The following is a 25634-nucleotide window of genomic DNA, read 5'->3' as shown; positions in this document are numbered from 1 at the left end:
TAATAAACATGGGAATTAATTTTTCCGGCGATGATAGCAAGCTGCCCAGGCCCTGAGGCAGCAAAGCAGCCCCAAACCATGATGCTCCCTTCACCATACTTTACAGTTGGGATGAGGTTTTGATGTTGGTGTGCTGTGACTTTTTTTCTCCACACATAGGGTTGTGTGTTCCTTTCAAACAACACAACTTTAGTTTCATCTGTCCACAGAATATTTTGCCAGTAGCACTATGGAACATCCAGATGCTCTTTTGCGAACTTCAGATGTGCAGAATTTTTTTTTTTAAAGACAGCAGTGGCTTCTTCCGTGGTGTCCTCCTATGAACACCATTCTTGTTTAGGGTTTTACTTATTGTAGACTCATCAACAGATTTATGTAAGTCTTTAGCTGATACTCTAGGATTCTTCTTAACCTCATTGAGCATTCTCCTCTTGCAGTTATCTTTGCAGGATGGCCACTCATACGGAGAGTAGCAACAGTGCTCAACTTTCTCCATTTATAGACAATTTGTCTTACCGTGGACTGATGAACATCAAGGCTTTTAGAGATACTTTTGTAACCCTTTCCAGCTTTATGTAAGTCAACAATTCTTCATCTTGGGTCTTCTGAGATCTCTTTTGTTTGAGGCATGGTTCACATCAGGCAATGATTCTTGTGAATAGCAAACTCAAATTTTGTGAGTGTTTTTTAACAGGGCAGGGCAGCTCTAACCAACATCTCCAATCTTGTCTCAATGATTATACTCCAGGTTAGCTGACACCTGACTCCAATTAGCTTTTGGAGAAGTCATTATTTTTCCCCAACCTACACTGTGAATGTTTAAATGATGCATTCAATATAGAGAAGAAAAGTATAATAATTTGTGTGTTAGTTTAAGCAGCTTGTGATTGTCTGCTGTGACTTAGATGAAGCTCAGATCTAAATCCAGATAATTCCAAAGGGTTCACATATTTGTCTTCCCACTGTATGCAAAATAGTTGTTTGTGCATTTGATGTTTAGTGTGAGGGGGACATTATCGCGCTACATCATCCGATTCAGGATTTGTTTTGTTTAATGACAGTCAAGCGATAAAGAGCTCCTGTTATATCGCATGTGATTGAACAACAGCCAAAGTGCAGGAATTACTGTTGATCTCGAGCAGTGACAGAACATGTCTGTGTCCATGTTGTTACGGCGGTCAAGATAATTAGCCTACTCCGTGGACAACATTAAGTCAGGATTCCTGAGATAAGAATACAGTCCGTGTACGTTTTGATCGTTTGTTTTCCCCGAGTTAAAATGGAGCAATCGGGAATGTGAAAACGGTCAATTGTTTCGTTTTAAAATTGAAAAAACATTTCAAATGACTTTTGCGCCTCCCGAGTGGTGCAGTGGTCTAAGGCACTGCATCGCAGTAATAGCTGTGCCGCTAGAGATTCTGGGTTCAAGCCCAGGCTCTGTTGCAGCCGGCCGCGACCGGGAGACCAATGGGGCGGCGCACAATTGGCCCAGCGTCGTCTGGGTTAGAGGAGGGTTTGGCCGGCAGGGATGTCCTTGTCCCATCGCACACTAGCGACTCCTGTGGAGGGCCGGGCGCAGTGCACGCTGACAAGGTCACCAGGTGTACGGTGTTTCCTCCGAAACGTTGGTGCGGCTGGCTTCCGGGTTAAGCGGGCATTGTGTCAAGAAGCAGTGCGGCTTGGTTGGGTTTTGTTTCGGAGGACGCACGGCTCTCGACCTTAGCCTCTCCCGAGTCTGTACGGGAGTTGCAGCGATAAGACAATTGGATACCACGAAATCAGGAATTTTAAGCAGGGCTATACATTATAGAGAAGTTGACTAAAGCACAAACAGACCTGACTACTAGGCATGACAAAGAAACATGCAGTGTCCATGTTTCATGTGACATTTTGAATGACATGTAGATGTTTTGTTGTTGCTAGGTGGCGTTAGTAATTATGCCTACCAAGACTTTTATTCCTGTAACTACAAATGTGAAACAGAGAAAAATCATATTTAAACATATGACATTTTTAACATGAACATTGGCCCCTTTATTTATCGAAAGACCCATATACACCTATTACAGACACCACCAGTATGTGGTATACACCTATTACAGACACCACCAGTATGTGGTATACACCACTATTCCCACTTATTTAAATGACCAATCACCAGAACATATTCTCGCAAAAGTGTATATTTACCATCAATAACATAACTTTTCTTCAAGTCCTAGGCCCTGCGAAGAGCTCAGAAATGGTGTACATTAAAGAGGTACATTTTGTTTTATACTACACACCAAACTAACAAATGAATGTGAAGTATCATGGAGGCACGGAGTGTCTATTGAGGTAAAAATATGACAGCTGTTGGCCCTAAATATCCCCCCTCTTCCCTCTGAATATCAGGGAATTGTCAATGGTTTAGAACCCCATTTCAACCAATCAGATTGCAGATTTCTCCGAACCCGTTTTACAAGTACAGTTATTCACAATAAGAAATGACAGAAAAACATATCCTTTACTGTTCATCCATCTTTCTGTAACCATTTCAGTTTCAATATAACATCTTTGGGGAAATACTAAGGTAGGTCCCAATTTTTATGACATGATTATCTTGTTCTCAGAAAACTGTACATGCGCACACACACTGACACACACACACTAATTCCTGTATCTTAACTATGAGACAAATTCACAGACTCAGTAAATTTGTACCATGTTGTGTTTATAGGACCAGCCTATTAGTGGAACACGTAATGACCCATCAGAGAATGGTGTCCTCGTCCTCTTCAGAGTGTGTGCTGAGCTGAGATTTGAGCTGTGACTTCCTCTGTGTTGTGATGGCCGCCCAGACACGACACAGCATCCCTCCTCTGTGGAGAAACAGTAAAAGTAAAAAATACAACCATTACAGTACAGACCCTTTGTGTGTGTGGGTGGGTGTCACATCCATACACCCTCCTACTGCACAGAACCCTAGTCACACATTGACACATCTCAGCGATTCACAGTACTTTCACAGTCCTTTGAATAACGACATAACCATCCAAACAGAAAACAATGGGTTTTCCTCATTAGCGTAGATCAGTTTCCTGTTTCTGCTTTAAGGATGTGCGAACATGATTGGAGGAGGAAGTTCACCTTATGGCACAGTACATCAAGTCATCCCTGCAGGCCATGGTGAGGAGACAGTCCAAGGTGAACTCGTGAGAGAGTAACTACAAACAAAAGCACAGCGTGAATTCTACTTACCCAACATCAGTGAGAACAAGCCTCACGCAAACACGGACTGAAACCGAGCTACATTACTTCCTATTTTTTCAGATTTTTCGTGGTATAGACTTTTGTGATTTGTCATATTATTATAATGTGAATAAGGCTCTTTTCACCAATTAGATGGTTTATTCCATGCATGTAGTTACCCATAAATCAATAGCCACACCATATTTTGATAACCAATCCCACATCATTAAATCACAAAGTCGTTTTTGAAGTTCCTTACCTTGTCTATGGTGTCCTGATCTACTGGGATAGCCTTCAGCCAGCAAACCAAGGACTTGACTTCTGGGTTCAAACTTATCTGCAGGGACAACTCTGTATCTACAGGAGGATGAGAAGACAGTTTCTAATCATTATTATGACTGACACATCTGGTTCCAAGTCTCGAATCTCAGCGGCAATGAGCGACACGCCTTAAACTCAAACCAGTAGAGCAGAAATCCACTGTCTGAGGGTGAGGTGTGGAGAGAGATCTAGAAACACAGGGTGTGAATCACAAAGCCTACAAACTGTCTCAATGGCATTCCATCTCTCCATTTTTAGGAACATTAGAGTAGGCAGGCCGTAACTTGTGGGGCCACTGTCATACCACAAGCTTCAACCTCCAGTGTCTACATGTATACAAAAAACACACAGGATTTTAACGCCCGATATTCATTATTTATTAGGCAAAGAGTGCTCGGCCTTGCTACATACTAAGGTGTGGCAGAGTGACAGAATTTGGCTCACTAAGGTACTTCAACCAAACTTACAATGTTTACCAACACACTAGCCTTAAATGGGCTGACATTAGCAACAGTCAGACTGCTTTGGGACGGAGTGGGATCTGAAAACATTACCTGTGGGTTCTGATGTGTTCCTGGTAGTGTCGATCTGATCCTGTCTCCTCTGAACAGAGTTCCTCAGTAGCTCCTGGTATTCCCGCTCTTTCTCACTCAGCTGAGTCAGCAGTCTGAAACACACAATTAGTCATTATGGACCAGGCCTGAAGTAACAGTACATTTTCCTATTTACACACGTCACTTCACTGTCCATGTTGTAACTGGTTGCAATGTAATCCTTGGTTGTGTGCTGGCACTTTTCACTGAATCTGTAGGAATGACTATTTTCTTTACATTTTAAAGCCCATTATACTAAAGTTGAAATGAAAGGAAACCCCAGGTTAAAAGGTGGAATAAAGAATAACATGACAATACAAATGCATTTTTTTTGTCATGCAAATAAAGCAATGTAATATAAACAGCTAAGTAAATGGCACTGAACCTGCGAGTCTCTAGCCGTAGATCTGTCAGTTCCTGACTGAGGGGACAGTTAGTGTTGTACTGGAGGCCATTGGGTAAGCAGGGGCTTTCTGAAACCTCCTCTATGGTCTCGGTGTCGGCTGGCGCCGCCACCTGGTCATCTGAGAAGACTGCAGGCAAAAGCTTTACTAGCTCACTGGGCCGCTGCCCTCTCTCTGGGCTACTTTCCTCCGTCTCAAAGGAAGACTGCAGCTGGAGCTTGAGCTCTGAAAGACATTGAGGTGTGTGTGTGAGCAAGAGTGTGAGTGTGGGCGGGGATTTGGGAGGTGGTGAAGTCTTTGAATGGCGGGGATGGACTCAAATCCAAATCCCAGAGTCATATCATGAAATTGAACAGGAGTTCTATGAGGAATTTCTATGTCCAATACAATGGATAGAAGTTGAGATGGAATTAGGCCTGACTCTGCTGGTTCTTACCTGGTAATAGTACAGTGATGGCGTCCTGCACGGCCTGCCTCAGCAGGTTATCCAGAGCAAACATCCAGTGAGGTTTCACCTGCTGCTGCCTCAATACCCTTTTCACCTGCACACACACACACAGACACACACACAAGGGAGTGAGAAGAACGGATTAGCACAATACTATTGGGTGTGATGCATGGCCTGTGGTAAAACTCCTGGCTATTTACACATATACGACTCCCCCTGTTCAATCCCACGTCCACCCTGGCCTTGTGATTACTATCTGTCTAATACTTGAGGAACCGTGTGTGAAATCTATGGCCAATCCATGACAGTAAGCAATCTTTTACGTGCCAGGGAGAAATGGAAACTGGCAGGGCTACTGTCCTCAAGGACTGGCGATGCAACTCCTGGGTAATGTTCATTAAGTACCACTTGAAAAAGAACAGGGAGGGACTACTCCAATAAGATGTTTTGTAATATTTTCCGTTGCATACCCAAATGAACACAACGGTGACCTCCAGTGACCTACCGCATCCTGGAAGCTGAAGAGCACAGCTCGCAGGTTTTTGAGGGGTACTGCGGTAGCAAGCAGTGTGGAGCGCAACTTCACCAATCTGTTGGTCAGGTGCCTTCTGTCTGGAGAGCGGATGTTCTCCCGCAGGCAGCCAATCAGCTCAGAGATGTGCTCGGAGGTCACAGACCCAACGTCTGTTTGCTTAGAGGCAAGGAGAGAGGAAACATTCTAAAATAATTATAGGCAAAGAAACCTACAAGTGTAAAATGTAGACATAAACACTCATTCTTTCACACCTAACATGTACAGCAGACTCCTGATAAGGGTAAACTCAGATTAAGTGCCTTGTGGCCCTGTGTAGCTCAGTTGGTAGAGCATGGTGCTTGTAACACCAGGGTAGTGGGTTCACTTTCCCGGGACCAACCATACGTAAAATTCTGCTAAGTGACATTTATTATTATTATATTATTTCACCATACATTGTCTTTAATTGCTCTGGATATATTCATGTTCCGATCGGTTGAGTGCATGCCCTCATAACCATCCTAAGCCATTGCATTTATCAGGAGTTGACTGTATTAGGGATAGATCCTTCTCAAGGCCCATATAAAAAAAATGTCAAAGAGTAGAAGTACCGATCTAAGATCAGGTCCATCCGGTCTTATTCATTATGATCTAAAAGGTCAAACAGATCAGCACACCTACTCTGACACATACAGCCCAAGATCTTTCTCTCTCTCTCTCTACCTGAGGTAGTGTGTTCTGGATGTTGTGCACTACGTCGGTGATGTACTCAGTGAGGATCCTGTGCAGTGTGGCCCTCCTCTCGCTGTCCTTCCTCAGTAGGAACAGGCCCAGGTTCTCCCCTGACGTGGCTGGACTAGCCGTCGTGTCCACAGCACTGGGCTCCTCTGACACCCTGGCCACCACAAGGTGGAGACGAGATACACCAATGTCACATAGATAAAACAATCTGCCATACAAATATGGTCTTTGGCAATATTTAGCATGGGCTCCATCTCAATTGCTTGAAAATCTGACCTCTCCTCTACTCCTCCCCTCGGTCTGCAGCGATTGGAAAATAAGACAATATGGTGGAAGCTCATCATGGAGCAGTTGGATTTTTCAGACAATATAGAAAAAGACATGGTCTATCTTGACATGATCTATTGCATTAACAGTAAGGCAATGATCTACAATGAAGTTGTTTCACAAATCGGATGTAATCGAATGCGGAACCAGAGGGTATAGGATGTTTTGACCTACGGCAGGAAGCCTCTGGTGCTGGGTGGGCTCTTTTTAATGTCCATTCCTCTGAGGGGGGAGATGGTCCTCCGGAGGTCCCAGGAGCACGACAGGTCCATCGTGTCTGTATCTGTCACAGGTATAGACACTGGGACAGACATACTGCGCTGGTAGTTGTCACCTACAGGACACAAAGCAGGGCAGAGTCATTACCCCAGTAATGGTGACGGAATGGCGATGAGCATAGCCTTTCTCAATTAGGAAGACTATGCACAGACAAGGGCAATAATAATTAATATTTCAGACAATTATGAAAATAATGAGTGTGGTGATAGAAATTAGGATCACTTTTGTATTTTTGAAAGACAAGGAGAGCGAGATTGTATGTATGTATATATATATATATATATATATACATACATACATACACACACTGCTCAAAAAAATAAAGGGATCACTAAAATAATACATCCTAGATCTGAATGAATGAAATATTCTTATTAAATACTTTTTTCTTCACATAGTTGAATGTGCTGACAACAAAATCACACAAAAATTATCAATGGAAATCAAATGTATCAACCCATGGAGGGTCTGGATTTGGAGTCACACTCAAAATTAAAGTGGAAAACCACACTATAGGCTGATCCAACTTTGATGTAATGTCCTTAAAACAAGTCAAAATGAGGCTCAGTAGTGTGTGGCCTCCACGTGCCTGTATGACCTCCCTACAACGCCTGGGCATGCACCTGCTGAGGTGGCGGACGGTCTCCTGAGGGATCTCCTCCCAGACCTGGACTAAAGCATCTGCCAACTCCTGGACAGTCTGTGGTGCAACGTGGCGTTGGTGGATGGAGCGAGACATGATGTCCCAGATGTGCTCAATTGGATTCAGGTCTGGGGAACGGGCGGGCCAGTCCATAGCATCAATGCCTTCCTCTTGCAGGAACTGCTGACACACTCCAGCCACATGAGGTCTAGCATTGTCTTGCATTAGGAGGAACCCAGGGCCAACCGCACCAGCATATGGTCTCACAAGAGGTCTGAGGATCTCATCTCGGTACCTAATGGCAGTCAGGCTACCTCTGGCGAGCACACGGAGGGCTGTGCGGCCCCCCAACGAAATGCCACCCACACCATGACTGACCCACCGCCAAACCGGTCATGCTGGAGGATGTTGCAGGCAGCAGAACGTTCTCCACGGCGTCTCCAGACTGTCACATGTGCTCAGTGTGAACCTGCTTTCATCGGTGAAGAGCTCAGGGCGCCAGTAGCGAATTTGCCAATCTTGGTGTTCTCTGGCAAATGAAAAACGTCCTGCACGGTGTTGGGCTGTGAGCACAACCCCCACCTGTGGACGTCGGGCCCTCATACCACCCTCATGGAGTCTGTTTCTGACCGTTTGAGCAGACACATGCACATTTGTGGCCTGCTGGAGGTTATTTTGCAGGGCTCTGGCAGTGCTCCTCCTGCTCCTCCTTGCACAAAGGTGGAGGTAGCGGTCCTGCTGCTGGGTTGTTGCCCTCCTACGGCCTCCTCCACGTCGCCTGATCTACTGGCCTGTCTCCTGGTAGCGCCTCCCTGCTCTGGACACTACGCTGACAGACACAGCAAACCTTCTTGCCACAGCTCGCATTGATGTGCCATCCTGGATGAGCTGCACTACCTGAGCCACTTGTGTGAGTTGTAGACTCCATCTCATGCTACCACCAGAGCGAAAGCACCGCCAGCATTCAAAAGTGACCAAAACATCAGCCAGGAAGCATAGGAACTGAGAAGTGGTCTGTGGTCCCCACCTGCAGAACCACTCCTTTATTGGGGGTGTCTTGCTAATTGCCTATAATTTCCACCTGTTGTCTATTCCATTTGCACAACAGCATGTGAAATTTATTGTCAATCAGTGTTGCTTCTTAAGTGGACAGTTTGCTTTCACAGAAGTGTGATTGACTTGGAGTTACATTGTGTTGTTTAAGTGTTCCCTTTATTTTTGAGCAGTAATATATATATTATAATTATAATATATATATACACACATTATATATATATATATATATACATACATATATATACATATATATACACATACATACATACATACATACATACATATATATATACACATACATACATACACACACACACACACACACACACACACACACACACACACACACACACACACACACACACAGCTCAAAAAAATAAAGGGAATCGATAGATCGATAGGAGTCACAAGACCAGACTCTGGCACTGATGATGACTATAAAAATGATGACACTAACTATGACGATGAAAATAAAGCTACTTATGATTATGACGATAACAATGATGACGACTCACCAGCATCCGTAGGCAGTGTCTCAGGCTCTGGCTTGGCCTTCCTCCGGGAGGTGGTCTTGAGGAAGGAGTCCTTGAGCAGCTCAGAGGCCGTGGCCCTGTTGTCTGGGTCCGGTGTGAAGCAGCTCATGATGCAGACTTTGGCCTCACCTGACATACACTCCGGCACCTCCGGGTGGATCTTGAACATACCAACCTAGAGGGAGACGGGAACAGAGTACGTACTCTTCAGGGTTGTGTTCAGTAGGGCACGCAAGGTAAAACGTTTTGCAACGGAAACTGACAGTTTCTTATTGGACAAGTTCAGGTAGTCCCTCCCTGTTTTAGTATATCTTCAGTTAGATGCTTTCTGAACACAACCCTGGATACAGCTGGTAAAATTCTGTACTGTCCATTATTCACCAGGTACTAACAAGGTATAGTATCTTGAGTTTGTAATAACATACTCATTGTCAAACCTTTAGGTTTTGAAGAAAAAGAAACGCACACCTATTTAAGCGAGGCGCTGGCTAGCGGAGTAGAAAACTTGAAAATAAACGAGAGCCGCACACTCTAGGAGCTCAGGTGCAAATATTTAATTACCAACGTTTCGACAGCCAAGCTGTCTTCATCGGGGTGTAATCACAAACACTGCGGGATGACTCGTTTATAGTGTCAAAAGACACAGGTGTCTGTAATCATGGTCAAGAGTGGCCTAATATCATAGGTTAATTATCAAATATTAAAATAGCATACAAAGAACAGCATACAAACAACAAATGGATAGCATACGATCATAAATTCATTTTCGACTACACAAGCTGTTAATGATGATGGCATATTCAATGAACTGATGAAAACTAACCAAGCGCTCCAGGACAAGTTGTCTTACAGAAATAAAGGAACTTTAAAACAAGAAATTCAACCAAGACAAAAAAGACAGCGCCTCATCGGCTTCCAGTGGTAGATTTTTATTCAACGAGAGATTGGACGGACGTAAGGGCGGAGGTGGCCGCAGGCACGCGCATCGACGAGATGTCGCACCCGACGGGATAAGAAGAAACGACTATCAGAGGCAGAGGAGACCGTTCACACGGTGCCAGAACCCACGGGACTGAGTGTCTTTCATTTATCAAGCGAGATATTGAGCCCTGCCCATGTCTCTTTGCTTAATAAAGGGTTATCTTTTGTGCCTACAACGCAGTGCAACGATTTTGATGTTAAGGTAGACATGTTTAAGTCTTTTAGAAACATCTGTTTAAGGGAATACTTTAGCTCCCCTAATTCTGACACTTCTATTGAACCAGTAGGTTGCTTTCCTGCACATACTCCGACTCCTTTTAGAAGCAAGAGTTATCTTATACCTCCAGCCAATCGCAATCACTCTATCGAGACATATTGCAGACTTGTGGAAAAAGATGTTGGACATCTCCTTAAGAATAAAGGGGTCCAAATCTTTCCATAATTTCCCTAAGGATGAAAAACAAGCTTTGCTTGATTTACAATCCGATACGTCAGTCCTTATTCGTCCCGCTGATAAGGGTGGGTCGGTTGTACTCATGGATAGGACAGTTTATGTAAATGAGTGTCAGACAGCTGCTTGGCAACACCTTTTACAAGAAACTCAGAAGTGACCCCACTTCCCAATACTATCTTTACTTTCCTAGATGGGTATTTAAGTTCTGGTCAGATAACAAAAAAAGAACATGACTTCTTGGCTATTCAACACCCTAAAATTGCCACTTTCTACACTTTGCCGAAATTACACAAGAATGTTACAACCTCCAGGACGCCCTATTGTAGCAGGCATTGATGCAGTAACGGCCCCTCTATCTACTTCTGTTGACTTTTTTATTAGACCACTCGCAGAACAGCTCCCCTCATGTGTAAAGGACACCAGCAGTATGATCTCTATCATTGAATCTCTTGATCCTCTCCCTGAGAATACCTTGTTAGTTACTTTTGATGTTGAGTCATTATACACAAATATTCCACACGAGGGCGGTATTGAAGCCATGGAACATTTTCTTCTGCAACGTGACCCTAATGAACAACCTTCAAGTGCATGCATTATAACATTGGCTGAAATAGTACTCACACATAACTATTTCATGTTTCTAAATTATTTCTTTATTCAGACGAAGGGTACTGCTATGGGATCCCCCATGGCTCCTAACTATGCTAATTTGTATGTGGGTTACATGGAGAGTCTATTTTCAATCCTCTCAAAAATGTTTTCTTGCCTCACATCATTTGGAAACGGTATATTGCTGATATTTTTGTTCTATGGAGGGGTGATGCAAAACAGCTCCAGGCGTTCCATGCTTTTCTTAACCCCTGATCATTAGAAATTTACTATGCAATCTGATACACGTCAAATCAGTTTTCTTGATCTTCTGATCTTGTGTGAAGATAATGTTCTATACACTGATCTTTACTGGAAGCCTACTGATCGTAACAGTTTGTTGAGGGCTGATAGTTGTTACCCACTTCCCTTGAAAAATAGTTTGCCCTACAGCCAATTCTGTTGAATCCAAAGAATTTGCAAAATACAATCAGGTTTCGACAGAAATATGGCTGAGACGCAAAGAAAGTTCAAGGAGAGGGGCTACAAAAATGATCAGATTAATATTGCCATTGAGAAAATTAAAAAAAAATACATGACCTTTTTCAGGGTCAGTCTCGCAAAAAGACGTATTCTTGTGTTCTAACTACCCGCTATTCAAAGCGTTCTGAACAAATTAAGCTAATCGTTCAAACATTGGCACATTATAAAATCCGATGAAAGTCTCGGTAATGTGTTTTCGGACCTTCCCTTGGTCGTATTCTCGCGGGGCAGAAATCTCAGAGACCAATTGGTACACTCCGATTTACCACCACAAGATATTCCTGAACAACGTACATTTGCGCCCCTACTGGATGGAAATTACAAATGTAATGGCTGTATGCAATGGCACTTATAAATGTAGATCCTTCAAACACCCACAAACAGGGAAATCGATCCCAATCAAAGGTGTTATTACGTGCTCCACTAAGGCAGTTATTTATCTTAGAACTTGTCCTTTTGGTAAAAATTGTGGGTTAAACAAAGCGTGAATTAAAAGTACGTATCTCAGAGCATTGTAGCACCATTAGGTGCAAAAACTTGACTTACCCAGTTGCGGCCCACTTTTTGGAGGCAGGCCACTCGATATCGTCTCTGCGTTATATTGTCATCGAACATGTCACCCTCCCTAGGAGAGGGGGTGACCTGAACGAGAGGCTGCCTGGATCTTTAACTTAAAGACCCTTGCTCCCTTCGGTCTCAACGTAGACTTTGATCTGAAGCCGTGATTGTGACTTTGCCATTGTAATTGTTTGTAAGCTTGTGTAGTCTAAAATGAATCTATGATTGTATGCTCTCCATTTGTTTTTTGTATGCTGTTCTTTGTATGCCATTTTAATACTTGAGAATTAACCAATGATATTAGGCCACTCTTGGCCATGATTACAGACACCAGTGTGTCTTTTGACACTACATAAACGAGTCATCCCGCATTGTTTGTGATTACACCCTGATGAAGACAGCTTGGCTGTCGAAACGTTGGTAATTACATTTTTTGCATCTGAGCTCCTAGAGTGTGCGGCTCTCTTTTATTGTCTAAGAGAAAGATTACCTTGAACATGGCTGCCTGTGGGCTGCCCAGCTCGTGGAAGGGTGGTTTCCCCGTGGCCATCTCTATGATGGTACAGCCCAAGGACCAGATGTCTGCAGGCTTCCCATAACCCCGCGGGCCCTGGTCGATGATCTCTGGAGCCATGTACTGCAGGGTCCCTAAGAACACCACACAGAGACATTTAGACACCCGCCTACACAAACATGTAGACAACACATGTAAATAATATTCATACCAACAAAGTCAAATATAAATGTTAATATGCAAAAAGCATGGCCACATACCCAACCACACTCATACACAAGCATCAAACATACACCCACACACACCTGTAAAGGTCTCTGTGCAGGGGTTGATTCCCGCCAGTCGTTTCGAGGTGCCAAAGTCAGAGATCTTGAGAACACCACTGTAGGTGTTAATCAACACGTTGTCACCCTGTGAGAAAATGACTTGTTTCTTACACCAGATACTCTTTCCCCACAACACATTGTGACACATTAGTAGTTGAGTTAAGCAACATACACCAGGTTCATGCTCAGTAGGCCACAACGTAGCAAAGCGTTTTGAAAAGGAAAACAAAAAGGAGCGTTTCTTAAGTCCAGGAAATGCCTTCCTGTTTCACTCCATTTTCCGCCGTTTAGTACCGAATGAACACAACTATTAACTCTGACCGTGAGAATTTAAATCCACTGTGGCATTGGTACTTTAAAAAAAATAAAAAATAAAAAAATATTTTTATTTAGCAACAAACCTCACCTTGATGTCTCTGTGGACTATCTGGTTGTCATGGAGATACTTAAGCCCTTCCAGGATCTGCCTGGTGTAGAAAATGACAGTGGCCTCGTTGTCTTTCAGGGGTCCCCATTTGGAACGCAGGAGAGAGGACAAGCTTCCTACATGGGAGAGATGACATTGGAATGGGTTACGGTTAGATATGTAAGGGATTCTATTTAGGATTTGCAACACCTGTGGGCCTCGTTTCCCAGTTGCGATGTAACTTAAGCATTACGATGACGTACCAGATGCATCATTATATACACGAGCCAACTTGTTTCCCGAAGAACCACCCAGTGAGAACGTTCGCTTAGTGCCTTGTTATACCATGTGTCAACACTGTTAGGATCAGATATCTCCATTCAAATCTGAACATTAAAATGATTCCACAATACTGACCAAGGATCAGCCCATAGAGAGTTAATAGCCTATTTTCAGACATAGGTGGTACTGAGGCAGCTTTATTATGCTTACCCAATAACAATGCACTACATCACAGATTGGGCACATCGTTGACCACGTTGTCACACGTCATGAAAAACTTGGTCGAATAGCCTAGTCGAAAAATAGAACTCAATTGATGGAAATAGCCTACACAGACCCATGTAGGCTAAGCATCTTTTAATGCAGTCATCTTGGTTTTCATTCGAAGCATAATTGTATTCTTTACTTGTTTGTAACAATTTCAAACACTTTAGCAACTTTGTATTTGTAGTCAACTTAGTTCTGAAGGTAACGGTAGTCAAAGTCAGACAGAAAAAAAAATCAAGATGTTTATGCTGTTTAGCGAAAACCTGTGAATAAAGTGAGGCGAAAGGGCAAAAGAAATGCATATAATGATGCACTTTGGCTGCGCTATGAGTGGTCTGGATCACTAGATGTGCCACATTACCAACGAAGGAACTGGGAATCACCTCGGCTACTAAAGAAGGTTCTAACGATGATCTTAACGTTATGAACGCTCTGGGAAACAAGGCCCCGAATATTCACAATGATAAAATGTCAGAAGCTGAAATAAAACATTACTTTTTAAAGTATTTTCACTTTTTTTTTTAACACTGGTACATCAGTGACTTGATTGCATTGTGAAATCCATTTTTCTCAATCACTGTGATACTGGAAACACCCACACTTCCTGTGTCATATTCTGCCTGCATCTATAGCACTGAATTAGAAACACATGCACACATTCAGACACACACACACACCAAAAAGACCTCCAGACTTCCTGGAAACATTCTTGCACTGGCTCTATGCACACTCACTGGACTCTACCCCCACACTCAAGCATACTACACTGCCACGCCAACACACACACTATTCTGTTTATTATCTATCCTGATTGCCTAGTCACTTCTACCCTTACCTGCATGTACATATTACCTAAATTAACACAACTACCTCGTACCCCTGCACATTGACTCAGTACCGGTACTCCTTGTATATAGCCTCGTTATTTTATTGTGTTAACATTTCCCTTTTTTGCTATTTAGTTGTAATTTTTGTATTATTATTTTTTAACTCTGCATTGTTGGGAAAATGTTTCTAAGTCTACACCTATTGTATTCGGCCTGATTGAAACATGGTTTAAGCCTGATGAAATTACTGTGTTAAATGAGGCCTCACCTCCTGGTTACACTAGTAACCATATTCCCCGCGCATCCCGCAAAGGCGGAGGTGTTGCTAACATTTACGATAGCAAATTTCAATATACCAAAAAAAAAACGACTGCGTTTTCATCTTTTGAGCTTCTAGTCATGAAATCTATGCAGCCTACTCCATCATGTTTTATAGCTACTGTTTACAGTTCTCCTGGGCCATATACAGCATTCCTCACTGAGTTCCCTGAATTCTTATCGGACCTTATAGTCATGGCAGACAATATTTAAATTTTTGGTGACTTTAATATTCACGTGGAAAAGTCCACAGACCCATTCTAAAAGGCTTTCCATCATCGACTCAGTGGGATTTGTCCAACATGTCTCCGGACCTACTCACTACCATACTCATACTCTAGACCTAGTTTTGTCCCGTGGAATAAATGTTGTGGATCTTAATGTTTTTCCTCATAATCCTGGACTATCGGACCACCATTTTATTACGTTTGCAATTGCAACAAATAATCTGCTCAGACCTGAACCAAGGATCATCAAAAGCCGTGCTATAAATTCTCAGACAACCCAAAGATTCCTAGATGCCCTTCCAGACTCTATCCACCTACCCAAGGACGTCAGAGTACAGAAATCAGTTAACCACCTAACTGAGGAACTCAATTTAACTTTCTGTAATACCATAGATGCAGTCGCACCCCTAAAAACAAAAACATTTGTCATAAGAAACTAGCTCCCTGGTGTACAGAAAATACCCGAGCTCTGAATCAAGCTTCAAGAAGTTTGGAACGAAAATGACGTCACACCAAACTGGAAGTCTTCCGACTAGCTTGGAAAGACAGTACCGTGCAGTATCGAAGAGCCCTCACTGCTGCTCGTTCATCCTATTTTTCCAACTTAATTGAGGAAAATAAGAATAATCCTAAATGTATTTTTTGATACTGTCGCAAAGCTAACTGAAAAGCAGCATTCCCCAAGAGAGGATGGCTTTCACTTCAGCAGTCATAAATTCATGAACTTCTTTGATGAAAAGATCATGATCATTAGAAAGCAAATCACAGACTCCTCTTTAAATCTACGTATTTCTCCAAAGCTCAGTTGTACTGAGTCTGCACAACTCTGCCAGGACCTAGGATCAAGGGAGACACTCAAGTTTTTTAATACTATATCTCTTGACACATTGATGAAAATAATCATGGCCTCTAAACCTTCAAGCTGCGTACGGGACCCTATTCCAACTAAACTACTGAAAGAGCTGCATCCTGTGCTTGGCCCTCCTATGTTGAACATAATAAACAATGTGTACCAAACTCACTAAAAGTGGCAGTAATAAAGCCAGTCTTGAAAAGGCCAAACCTTGACCCAGAAAATATAAAAAAACTAATCGGCCTATATCGAATCTCCCATTCCTCTCTAAATTTTTGGAAAAGGCTGTTGCGAAGCAACTCACTGCCTTCCTGAAGACAAACAATGTAAACAAAACGCTTCAGTCTGGTTTTAGACCCCATCATAGCACCGAGACTGCACTTGTGAATGTGGTAATGGACCTATTAATGGCGTCAGACCGAGGCTCTGCATCTGTCCTCGTGCTCCAGGTCCTTAGTGCTGCTTTTGATACCATCGATCACCACATTCTTTTGGAGAGATTGGAAACCCAAATTGGTCTACACGGACAAGTTCTGGCCTGGTTTAGATCTTATCTGTCAGAAAGATATCAGTTTGTCTCTGAGGATGGTTTGTCCTCTGACAAATCAACTGTTAATGTTGGTGTTCCTCAAGGCTCCGTTTTAGGACCACTATTGTTTTCACTATATATTTTACCTCTGGGTGATGTCATTCAGAAACATAAAAGGTTAACTTTCACTGCTATGCGGACAACACACAGCTTAAGATTTTGATGAAACATGGTGAAGCCCCAAAATTGCCCTCACTGGAAGTCTGTGTTTCAGACATAAGGAAGTGGATGGTGGCAAATGTTATACTTTTAAACTCAGACAAAACAAAGATGGTAGTTCTATGTCCCAAGAAATAAAAAGATTTTCTGTTGAATCTGACAAGTAATATTGATGGTTGTACTGTCATCTCAAATAAAACTGTGAAGGTCCTCAGCGTTACTCTGGACCCTAATCGCTCTTTTTGACGAACATATCAAGACTGTTTCAAGGACATATTTTTTCCATCTACGTAACATTGCAAAAATCAGAAACTTAATTATTATTAATTATAAATTATGCAGAAAAATGAATCCATGCTTTTGTCACTCCTAGGTTAGACTACTGCAATACTTTCCGGCTACCCGGATAAAGCACTAAATAAACTTCAGTTAGTGCTAAACACGGTTGCTAGAATCTTGACTAGAACCCCAAAATGTTATCATATTACTCCAGTGCTAGCCTCTCTACACTGGCTTCCTGTTAAGGCAAGGGCTGATTTCAAGGTTTTACTGCTAACCGACAAAGCATGGGGCGGCAGGGTAGTGGTTAGAGCGTTGTACTAGTAACTGGAAGGTTGCAAGTTCAAACCCCCAAGCTGACAAGGTACAACTCTGTCGTTCTGCCCCTGAACAGGCAGTTAACCCACTGTTCCTAGGCCGTCATTGAAAATAAGAATTTGTTCTTAACCGACTTGCCTAGTTAAATAAAGGTAAAATAAAAATAAAAAATTACATGGGCTCGCTCCTACCCATCTTTACGATTTTGTCTTGCCATACATACCTACACGTACGCTACGGTCACAAGATGCAGGCCTCCTCACTGTCCCTAGAATTTCTAAGCAAACAGTTGGAGGCAGGTCTTTCTCCTATAGAGCTCAATTTTTATGGAATGGTCTACCTAACCATGCGAGAGATGCAGAATCGGTCTCAACCTTCAAGTCTTTATTGAAGACTCATCTCCTCAGTCGGTCCTATGTAGACTGGCCCAGGAGTGTGAAGGTGAACAGAAAGGCACTGGAGCAACGAACCACCCTTGCCGTCTCTGCCTGGCCGGTTCCCCTCTCTCCACCGGGATTCTCTGCCTCTAACCCTATTACAGGGGCTGAGTCACTGGCTTACTGGTGCTCTTCCATGCCGTCCCTAGGAGGGGTGTGTCACTTGAGTGGGTTGAGTCACTGATGTGATCTCCTGTACGGGTAGTAAGTTGGTGGTTGAAGATATCCCTCTAGTGATGTGGGGGCTGTGCTTTGGCAAACGTGGTTGGGGTTATAACCTTCCTGTTTGGCCCTGTCCGGGGGTATCGTCGGACGGGGCCACATTGTCTCCCGACCCCTCCTGTCTCAGCCTCCAGTATTTATGTTGCAATAGTTTGTGTCAGGGGGCTAGGGTCAGTCTGTTATATCGGGAGTATTTCTCCTGTCAAATCCGGTGTCTTGTGTGAATTAAAGTATGCTCCCTCTAATTCGCTCTCTCGCTGAAGACCTGAGCCCTAGGACCATGCCTTAGGACTACCTGGCCTGATGACACCTTGCTGGCCCCTGTCCACCTGGTCGTGCTGCTGCTCCAGTTTCAACTGTTTTACCTGCGGCAATGGAACCCTGACCTGTTCACCGGGCGTGCTACCTGTCCCAGACCTGCTGTTTTCAACTCTCTAGAGACAGCAGGAACGGTAGAGATACTCTGAATGATCGGCTATGAAAAGCCAACTGACATTTACTCCTGAGATGCTGACCTGTTGCACCCTCTACAACCACTGTGATTATTATTATTTGACCCTGCTGATCATTATGAACATTTGAACATCTTGGCCATGTTCTGTTATAATCTCCACCCGGCACAGCCAGAAGAAGACTGACCACTCCTCATAGCGTGGTTCCTCTAAGTTTCTTCCTAGGTTCTTGCCTTTCTGGGGAGTTTTTTCTAGCCACCGTGCTTCTACACCTGCATTGCTTGCTGTTTTAGGCTGGGTTTCTGTACAGCACTTTGTGACATCAGCTGATGTAAGAAGGCCTTTATAAATACATTTAATTGATTGATGTGACAGTTTCATAATTAGGGGAGCAGAGAAAGATGAGCAAGACTGGAAGTATTGATGAGAGAATGAGTGAATACAGTATCAGTGTGTGAGTGGTGGAGAGAGACTGAAAGAAGGAGAATGAGTAGAGAGGCACAACAACAACCGAGAAGTGAAGACTGAAACCATTAGCTGTATGGCAGTTTAAAAAGGTAAAGCAGGACAAGATTACCAAAACTTCCGTCAGTGAGAGAATGAATGAATACTGTACATACCAAGTGAAGGAATGATAGAAAGACTTGTCTAAAGACTACACATTTGTAGTAGAGAGGCGCAAAAGTTGAAATTAGAAACAGTGAATGAACGAACTGGTTCTTTGTGACCTGGTTTATGGGACCATAGAAACAGAATGAGATTTAATATAGAATGAAACAGATTCTATTTCTATGCACTGTACCTCCAGGAACCTCCTCCATAAAGATCTTGATGAAGCCGTCCTGACTCATAGAGCCCAGGTACTGAACGATGTTCCTGTGCTTCAGCCTCTTGTGCAGAGCCATCTCCTCATGCAGAGGCTGGGAGTAACTGAGATTCACACACAGATGGGGGGAGAACCAACAGTTAGCATTGGCACTAGATTAGCATAGCATTAGCAAATGGGACAGTGTTCATCTGCCGTTATAACAACATTGCTACAAAACATAAACAATGTTAGTGCTGGCTGTGCCGTCATTGAGAAACAACATAAAATTCACTCCAATATTGCAGTTGCGCTGACATGGTGTAGCTGTGACCTTCGCGTACTGTATGAATTTGATGAGAGATTTACAAGCATCCGTCATGTGCTGCTTTAACCTATGTGGCCATTAGTTCTGCAGAGGAACTAAGTACTAACATTTCTTGAACTATGGGGCTCAGCTCTTAGTCGAGGTCGAAGGCTCGTAAACAAGGAATGGGGAAATCTAAATAGACATCCCATCTCTTCAGGGAGTAGATTCCAGTGTAGCTATGGGGACACTGGGCAAACATGACATTTGGCATGCTGAGGAAAACATCTGCGCATTCATTATTCTCATCATTAATCGTGAACCGTTTCACTCACATTGTATAATATATTACACATATTAGGCTAAAATAATCATTCGGATTTATGGTATCATGTGCAAAGAAAAGCAGCCTGGTCCCAGATCTGTTTGTGCTGTCGTGTCAACAAGTATGGTCATTGTTTGACAATACAGCAAAACAGAACTGGGACCAGGCAAAAAAAAAGGGGAAATGTAGCCTGGTCCCAGAACTGTTTGTGTTGTTGTGCTGTCGTGTCAACAAGTATGGTCATTGTTTGACAATACAGCTAAAACAGATCTGGGACCAGGCGAAAAAAGAAAAAGGGGAAATGTGTTTTCCATACGTGCTGTCTTTCTCTGGGATCTCCTTGATGGCGATGCGGACTTGGTTGCTCAGGTCCCTCCCAGCATACACCACGCCATAGGTTCCTTTACCCAGAACCACCTTGTCTCTGTTTTCGCTGGTCTCATAGATAAACTGCAAGCCGTAAGGGAGGTTTAATTCAACAGGATGACGGGTGTGAAACTAAATGTGCGTGTGTGTGTGTGTTTCATAAAAAAATGTGTCTAAGAGAGTGTGTGGGTTAGAAATAGTGTAAAGAATTTCACAAGCAACCACACAAGAAAAGCTTGAGTGAGAGCACAAAGCAATGGAAAGGGATGTATATTTAGAAACCTTCTGCTGCTCTGAACTGCAGTGAACTGAAATACTATTTGAAATGATTTCAAATAGTATTTGAACCCAGGTTTGCTGGAGTGACATGCTGGACTGAATCCAATGTTCTGTGAATACCAGGAACTTAACACACACACAAATGAGGGGTCGGGAATACGGTAACCATAGCACTACTTGGGCGACGGTTAAGGGAAACTTTTCGCCTATTGACCCCATCATGACAGGGCTTGTTTGTGTACTGGTAGGTTAGAAGGGGGAGGGTGTCAAAAGAAAAGCAGCCTCGAGAGGGAGGATTCTACGGCCCTATCGCAAGTTGTGTCTCCACAACTCCTTTCTCCTCACCTCCTTTTCAACCGCATTTTAGGAGAAGATCCTATGTCTCACCCCTCGAACCCTTCTTTCCAATGCATTTGCAGGAGGAGGAAAGAGGAGAGGAAATATGATTTGAGAAAGAACCTAGCTGACCTCCAGTAATCCTCCAGTGAGCTCGCTGGAGTACTCCACTGGGGCTTCTGCCTGGGTTAGAAGAGAATTGACCATCTCACAGAACCTGATGGAGAAACAGCACACACAAGAAACTAAATCAAGTGGAAAAGACTGTTCAAATACATGTGAGCATGTCACATATCAGTCAGTCATATATTCATAGACCTCACAGGCAAATCATAGATAAGACCTGCAGAAACGTACACAAACAAATTCAGTACGTGGCACTGTTATCAATGTCATGAAGTATTAAAGGGGACCTTTCGATTGCCTGTTATTCACCTTTCACTGATTCCACAAACACTACTATGAAAACCACTTCCTACTTCCTTCCTTCTCAGAAAGTCTTGGATAACACCTGGGATTTACTGTATCCCAATACACAACACCTAGCTAATACTGTACTGTATAAGCACACAATGTAAAATGCACAACCCTATCAATTCACACCAAAAGGGGAGAGAGAAGCAGGCTCTATTTTCACTAGGCCAGAGTAAAATAAACATTAACAGTTGTCATGTCAACACAATCAAATCATGTGATAATGGTTGAAAGAACAGGCCCAATCTGTATGTAGGTTTTGTGTGGAGAATGTGGGGAATGAATCAATGGTTGATATGGTTGGTTGTTACACCCCTTTCTGCTAGACAGCTGGGCTAAAGGCTGCCTTTTGGTGTGCGTTTGTGCGTGCGTGCGTGCGTGCCTATGTACACGTGTGTTTGTACGTGTGTGGGACTCACCCCTTACAGTGCAGCTCGCTGGGAAAGCAGAGTTGGAAGTCATCCGAGTTCTCCAGGACATACAGGAAGCAGCTACGCTCGTCAAACTTGGAAACACTGTGCAGGTCAAAAGGTTAAAGAGGGACATTAAGAGCTACACAACACTTCAAAACAGCGGCGCCACAATGAAATAACAAGTATTCTCAAAATACCAACGCAGGCAAACAAAGGAATATGAATAAAGACAAGGAAAGCCAACAATGGCACATTCAATATGTGTCTCTCCAATTCAGAGAAGGACGGTTTCTTTCCATCTCGTATAGATTGAAATACTGATACGTCTGAAGCCACCAGGTGACAGTAGGGCTGGGCGATATATATCGTGTGACGATAGACGTTTTTTTATCATTTCATATTATGCTCTAGCGTTTACTTCGTTGTGTAGCAAATCACACAAGGCAATATTTTTCATCAAACGTGTCGTGTGGAAGGAAATTTGCAACACAAACAAACATGGAGGGGAGTGAACGTGACACAGAGCACGGAGACACGGAGTTCGTACCTAAAAGAGGGGCTACTTCGGTCGCATGGACGTAGTTTGGGTATGAAAAGTCTGGTACGGACTAGAAAACCGTCCTCTGCAAAATATGCCGCAGGCCGGTCCCGACGACAGGCTCAAACACCACTAACCTCTAACCACCTGCGTAAGAATCATGTGAAACAGTGCGGAAAGAGTCTACCGATGAGACCCAGAAAAGTACAGTCAAGTGCTCAAACAAACCCCCGACTCAGACATTGCAAGAGGCTTTTGCCTGCGGCACACCATATGGTAAAGAACCACGAAGATGGAAGGAGATAACAGCTGCCGTTACAACTTACATCTGCAAAGACACGGCCCAAATTTACACGGTCGAGAAACGGGGGTTTCGTGAGTTGGTGCTAACGCTCGACCCAAGGTACCAAATGCAAATTGATATGTGACACGTATTAATGCCAAAATTAACATGCAAAACGGGCAAGACCCTAAAAATATTTATTATATATTTTAGGCCTATATTTATTTTGTTTGCAACATCAGTTGAAGTGTTTTCTATTTACCTTTTTAGATTTTATACATTCATATTTTGTTACATGTTTAATTGCACAAAGGTTCTAAATAAAAGGAGAAATAATCAAACATGAGTAAGTACCTTTTATTTGTTGGGTATAATTCTAAATGTAATAAGAAATAGGCCTTTACATGTAGTCATTTTATATCAACTATTTATTCATTGAATTGACAGAAAATGTGCTATATCGTGATATGTATCGTTATCTGGATATGAAATGACCTATATCGGGATATGAGATTTTGGCCATAATCGCCCAGCCCTGGGTGACAGTGTTGCAAATATAAACTGAAAGAAAATAAATCTATCGCCCTGGAGGCAGTTCGGTAGGCAAAACAAGGGTAAAGTACACAGTGACCTCCACAGCCAAATAGACACGGACACAGACACACACACACATCCAGTCAAAGTCTTTGAAAACAACACAGACAAAAACACCCTGATGGCCAGTGGCCAAGTCCACCAGACAGATAGTGTTTAGACTCAGTAGACCGCAACCTGGCTTCAAATACTATTTGAAATCCTTTCAAATACTTTAGCTGGGCTTGATTGAGCTTGGAACCAACAGAGTAGTCGCAAACCTGCAAACTCCACCCATCTGGAACTCCCGGCAGGCTAAAGGAAACGCTGAAATAGTTCAAAAAGTATTTGAGCCTAGGTCTGGTAGACTAGCCCTGGTGATGTGTATGGGCTGCAGGCGTGAACATGTCACACCCACACATCACAGAGCCAGGAACTCAGCCCAGAAATATTAGCGCACTCTGTACTGTCTGTTACCGTACCTCACTCCCCGGATTTGCGAGGCTGGGAAAGTCCACTGGGCTTTCTGGCCTTTCTATGGAAGGGAAGACATGGCAAACTGTCAAAATGCTGACTCAACAGTCTAAACACACACACAAAGTGTGCACTCGCCTGCACACACACGCGGGTGGCACACATCCTCATTAGGCGATTATAGGCATGTCTTCTTTCCCGTCACTGACGTGGTGCCGTTTTGAAAACACTCCACGCCTATTCTGGTTAAACACACCATTCCTGACCTACCATTTTCTATGTCTTAACAGGTTGAAAACTGTAGACCTGTACAGTATAACTCAGTAGTTCAATATCTACAAGGCGGTAGAGGGGTCTGTTCACCTGGTCCCAGATCTGCTTGTCCTGTATAGCCAACTCTTACGGTCATGCCGAACATGGTCTGTACCTTCAGGGGTGTGATGTGGTTGAGACGAACCGTGCAGCTGTCATCCTCCTCACTCACACACACTATAGTGGGCTGGAGCACTTTGGTCTGCTCCAGGATCAGAACCTGAGGAACGGCAATGGTTAATGGCAATAACAGTTTTTGGCATTAAAAAGGTTACTTTTCCAAATACTTTTGCTACTGTACATTGTCAACATGACAAACTCTCCCAGCAGGGTGACACCAAGTGCCAACATCATTAGCAATTATCTGACCATGACCGTGCAGTTAAATGAATGTAAAAGCAAATATTTTTTACTGCACTGCATTTGAATGCCCAGAACTGTTATATACTAGGCAGAGAGAATCTATTGAGGTCTCACAAAGCAATGTGGGTTTGAGGAACTGGGAGTACTTGGAGCGGTAGTGTCTGACAGAGTGACATGGAAACATGCCGCTATGCTCTAACTAAATAAAGCTGAATGTACTGGGAGCTGTGGTGAGGACTTACTGGGCAGCGGTCAGTGGAAACAGTGGGCTTACAGGCTTGCAGCAACAGCTCCATCCAGAAGTCCACAGTCTCCTGTTTAGACGGTTTCACCTCCGGGGGCTTGGTGAACTGATGGTACAAGATGAACGTCTCCATGATCGAGCCCACATACCTCAAAAGAAAGATGCGAATAAGTATTTGAAAATCAAAATCAAAGTTCAAAACTTTGACCTTAAGAGGTCATACCAAACTTTTGCTTAGGAGAAAGGTGTCCCCTAAATGGCCAGGATCTTTAACATTAAAGGTCCAGCATCGTCAAAATCATGTTTTTCATCAAATGGATGATATTTAGATGAAACCAAATCAAAGTAGGAAAAATGACAGTTGCTGGTACATTGATCAAGTCTGATCATAAAGTTTACTGGTCCCCTCCCCCCGTGTCAAACACTTGAATTCAGGTGGCGGGATAATTTAGGGTTTCATGTGACATCACATAAAGCCCTCAATTTAATACACCAATGGTAACGTCTTATTCTCTTGCCTAATTTAAATAAGTACCGACTCGTAACCATCAGCATAGAAGGTGTGGTTTACATAGCTAGCTAGTCTACTGGTGATAAAATTAGACTGCAAGGTGACATCAAATTACAGGTTTCTCCTATTCATCTATGCAAAGATAATTTTAGGTTCCCCCTTTCATCTGTGTCTGGTGTTTGGTAGTTACTGGCTAGCTAGTTCTTCAGCCAGCATGGAACAAAAGGGGGGGGTTGTTCAAAACTCAGACGCAGTTGTCATGTCAACATTAGAGTGTTGGACTAGTAACCGGAAGGTTGCAAGATCGAATCCCCGAACTGACAAGGAAAAATCTGTTGTTC

General features: G+C 43.2%; 1 protein-coding gene across 1 annotated transcript in view; it reads right to left on the bottom strand.

The window, feature by feature from the left end:
- Positions 1-2005: 2005 nt before the first annotated feature.
- LOC112246634 (mitogen-activated protein kinase kinase kinase 5-like) overlaps positions 2006-25634 on the bottom strand; it is a 33886-nt gene continuing 10257 nt past the window's right edge. The window contains exons 9-28 of the mRNA XM_024415103.2: positions 24781-24931; positions 24291-24395; positions 23872-23924; positions 22002-22097; positions 21241-21325; positions 20444-20577; positions 19493-19620; positions 13461-13597; positions 13034-13139; positions 12705-12862; positions 9073-9265; positions 6754-6913; positions 6235-6406; positions 5503-5688; positions 4986-5091; positions 4531-4774; positions 4107-4219; positions 3491-3588; positions 3130-3206; positions 2006-2861 (exon numbers count right to left, since the gene is read on the bottom strand). Coding sequence (XP_024270871.1) covers positions 2753-2861; positions 3130-3206; positions 3491-3588; positions 4107-4219; positions 4531-4774; positions 4986-5091; positions 5503-5688; positions 6235-6406; positions 6754-6913; positions 9073-9265; positions 12705-12862; positions 13034-13139; positions 13461-13597; positions 19493-19620; positions 20444-20577; positions 21241-21325; positions 22002-22097; positions 23872-23924; positions 24291-24395; positions 24781-24931 — 2611 coding nt within the window. The 3' untranslated portion in view covers positions 2006-2752. The remainder of the gene's footprint in view (positions 2862-3129; positions 3207-3490; positions 3589-4106; positions 4220-4530; positions 4775-4985; positions 5092-5502; positions 5689-6234; positions 6407-6753; positions 6914-9072; positions 9266-12704; positions 12863-13033; positions 13140-13460; positions 13598-19492; positions 19621-20443; positions 20578-21240; positions 21326-22001; positions 22098-23871; positions 23925-24290; positions 24396-24780; positions 24932-25634) is intronic.

This window comes from Oncorhynchus tshawytscha, linkage group LG03 (assembly GCF_018296145.1).
Source record: "Oncorhynchus tshawytscha isolate Ot180627B linkage group LG03, Otsh_v2.0, whole genome shotgun sequence".
Lineage (NCBI taxonomy): Eukaryota > Metazoa > Chordata > Actinopteri > Salmoniformes > Salmonidae > Oncorhynchus > Oncorhynchus tshawytscha.
The sequence above is the reverse complement of the archived record's forward strand: the minus strand, read 5'-3'. Positions and strand labels throughout refer to the sequence as shown.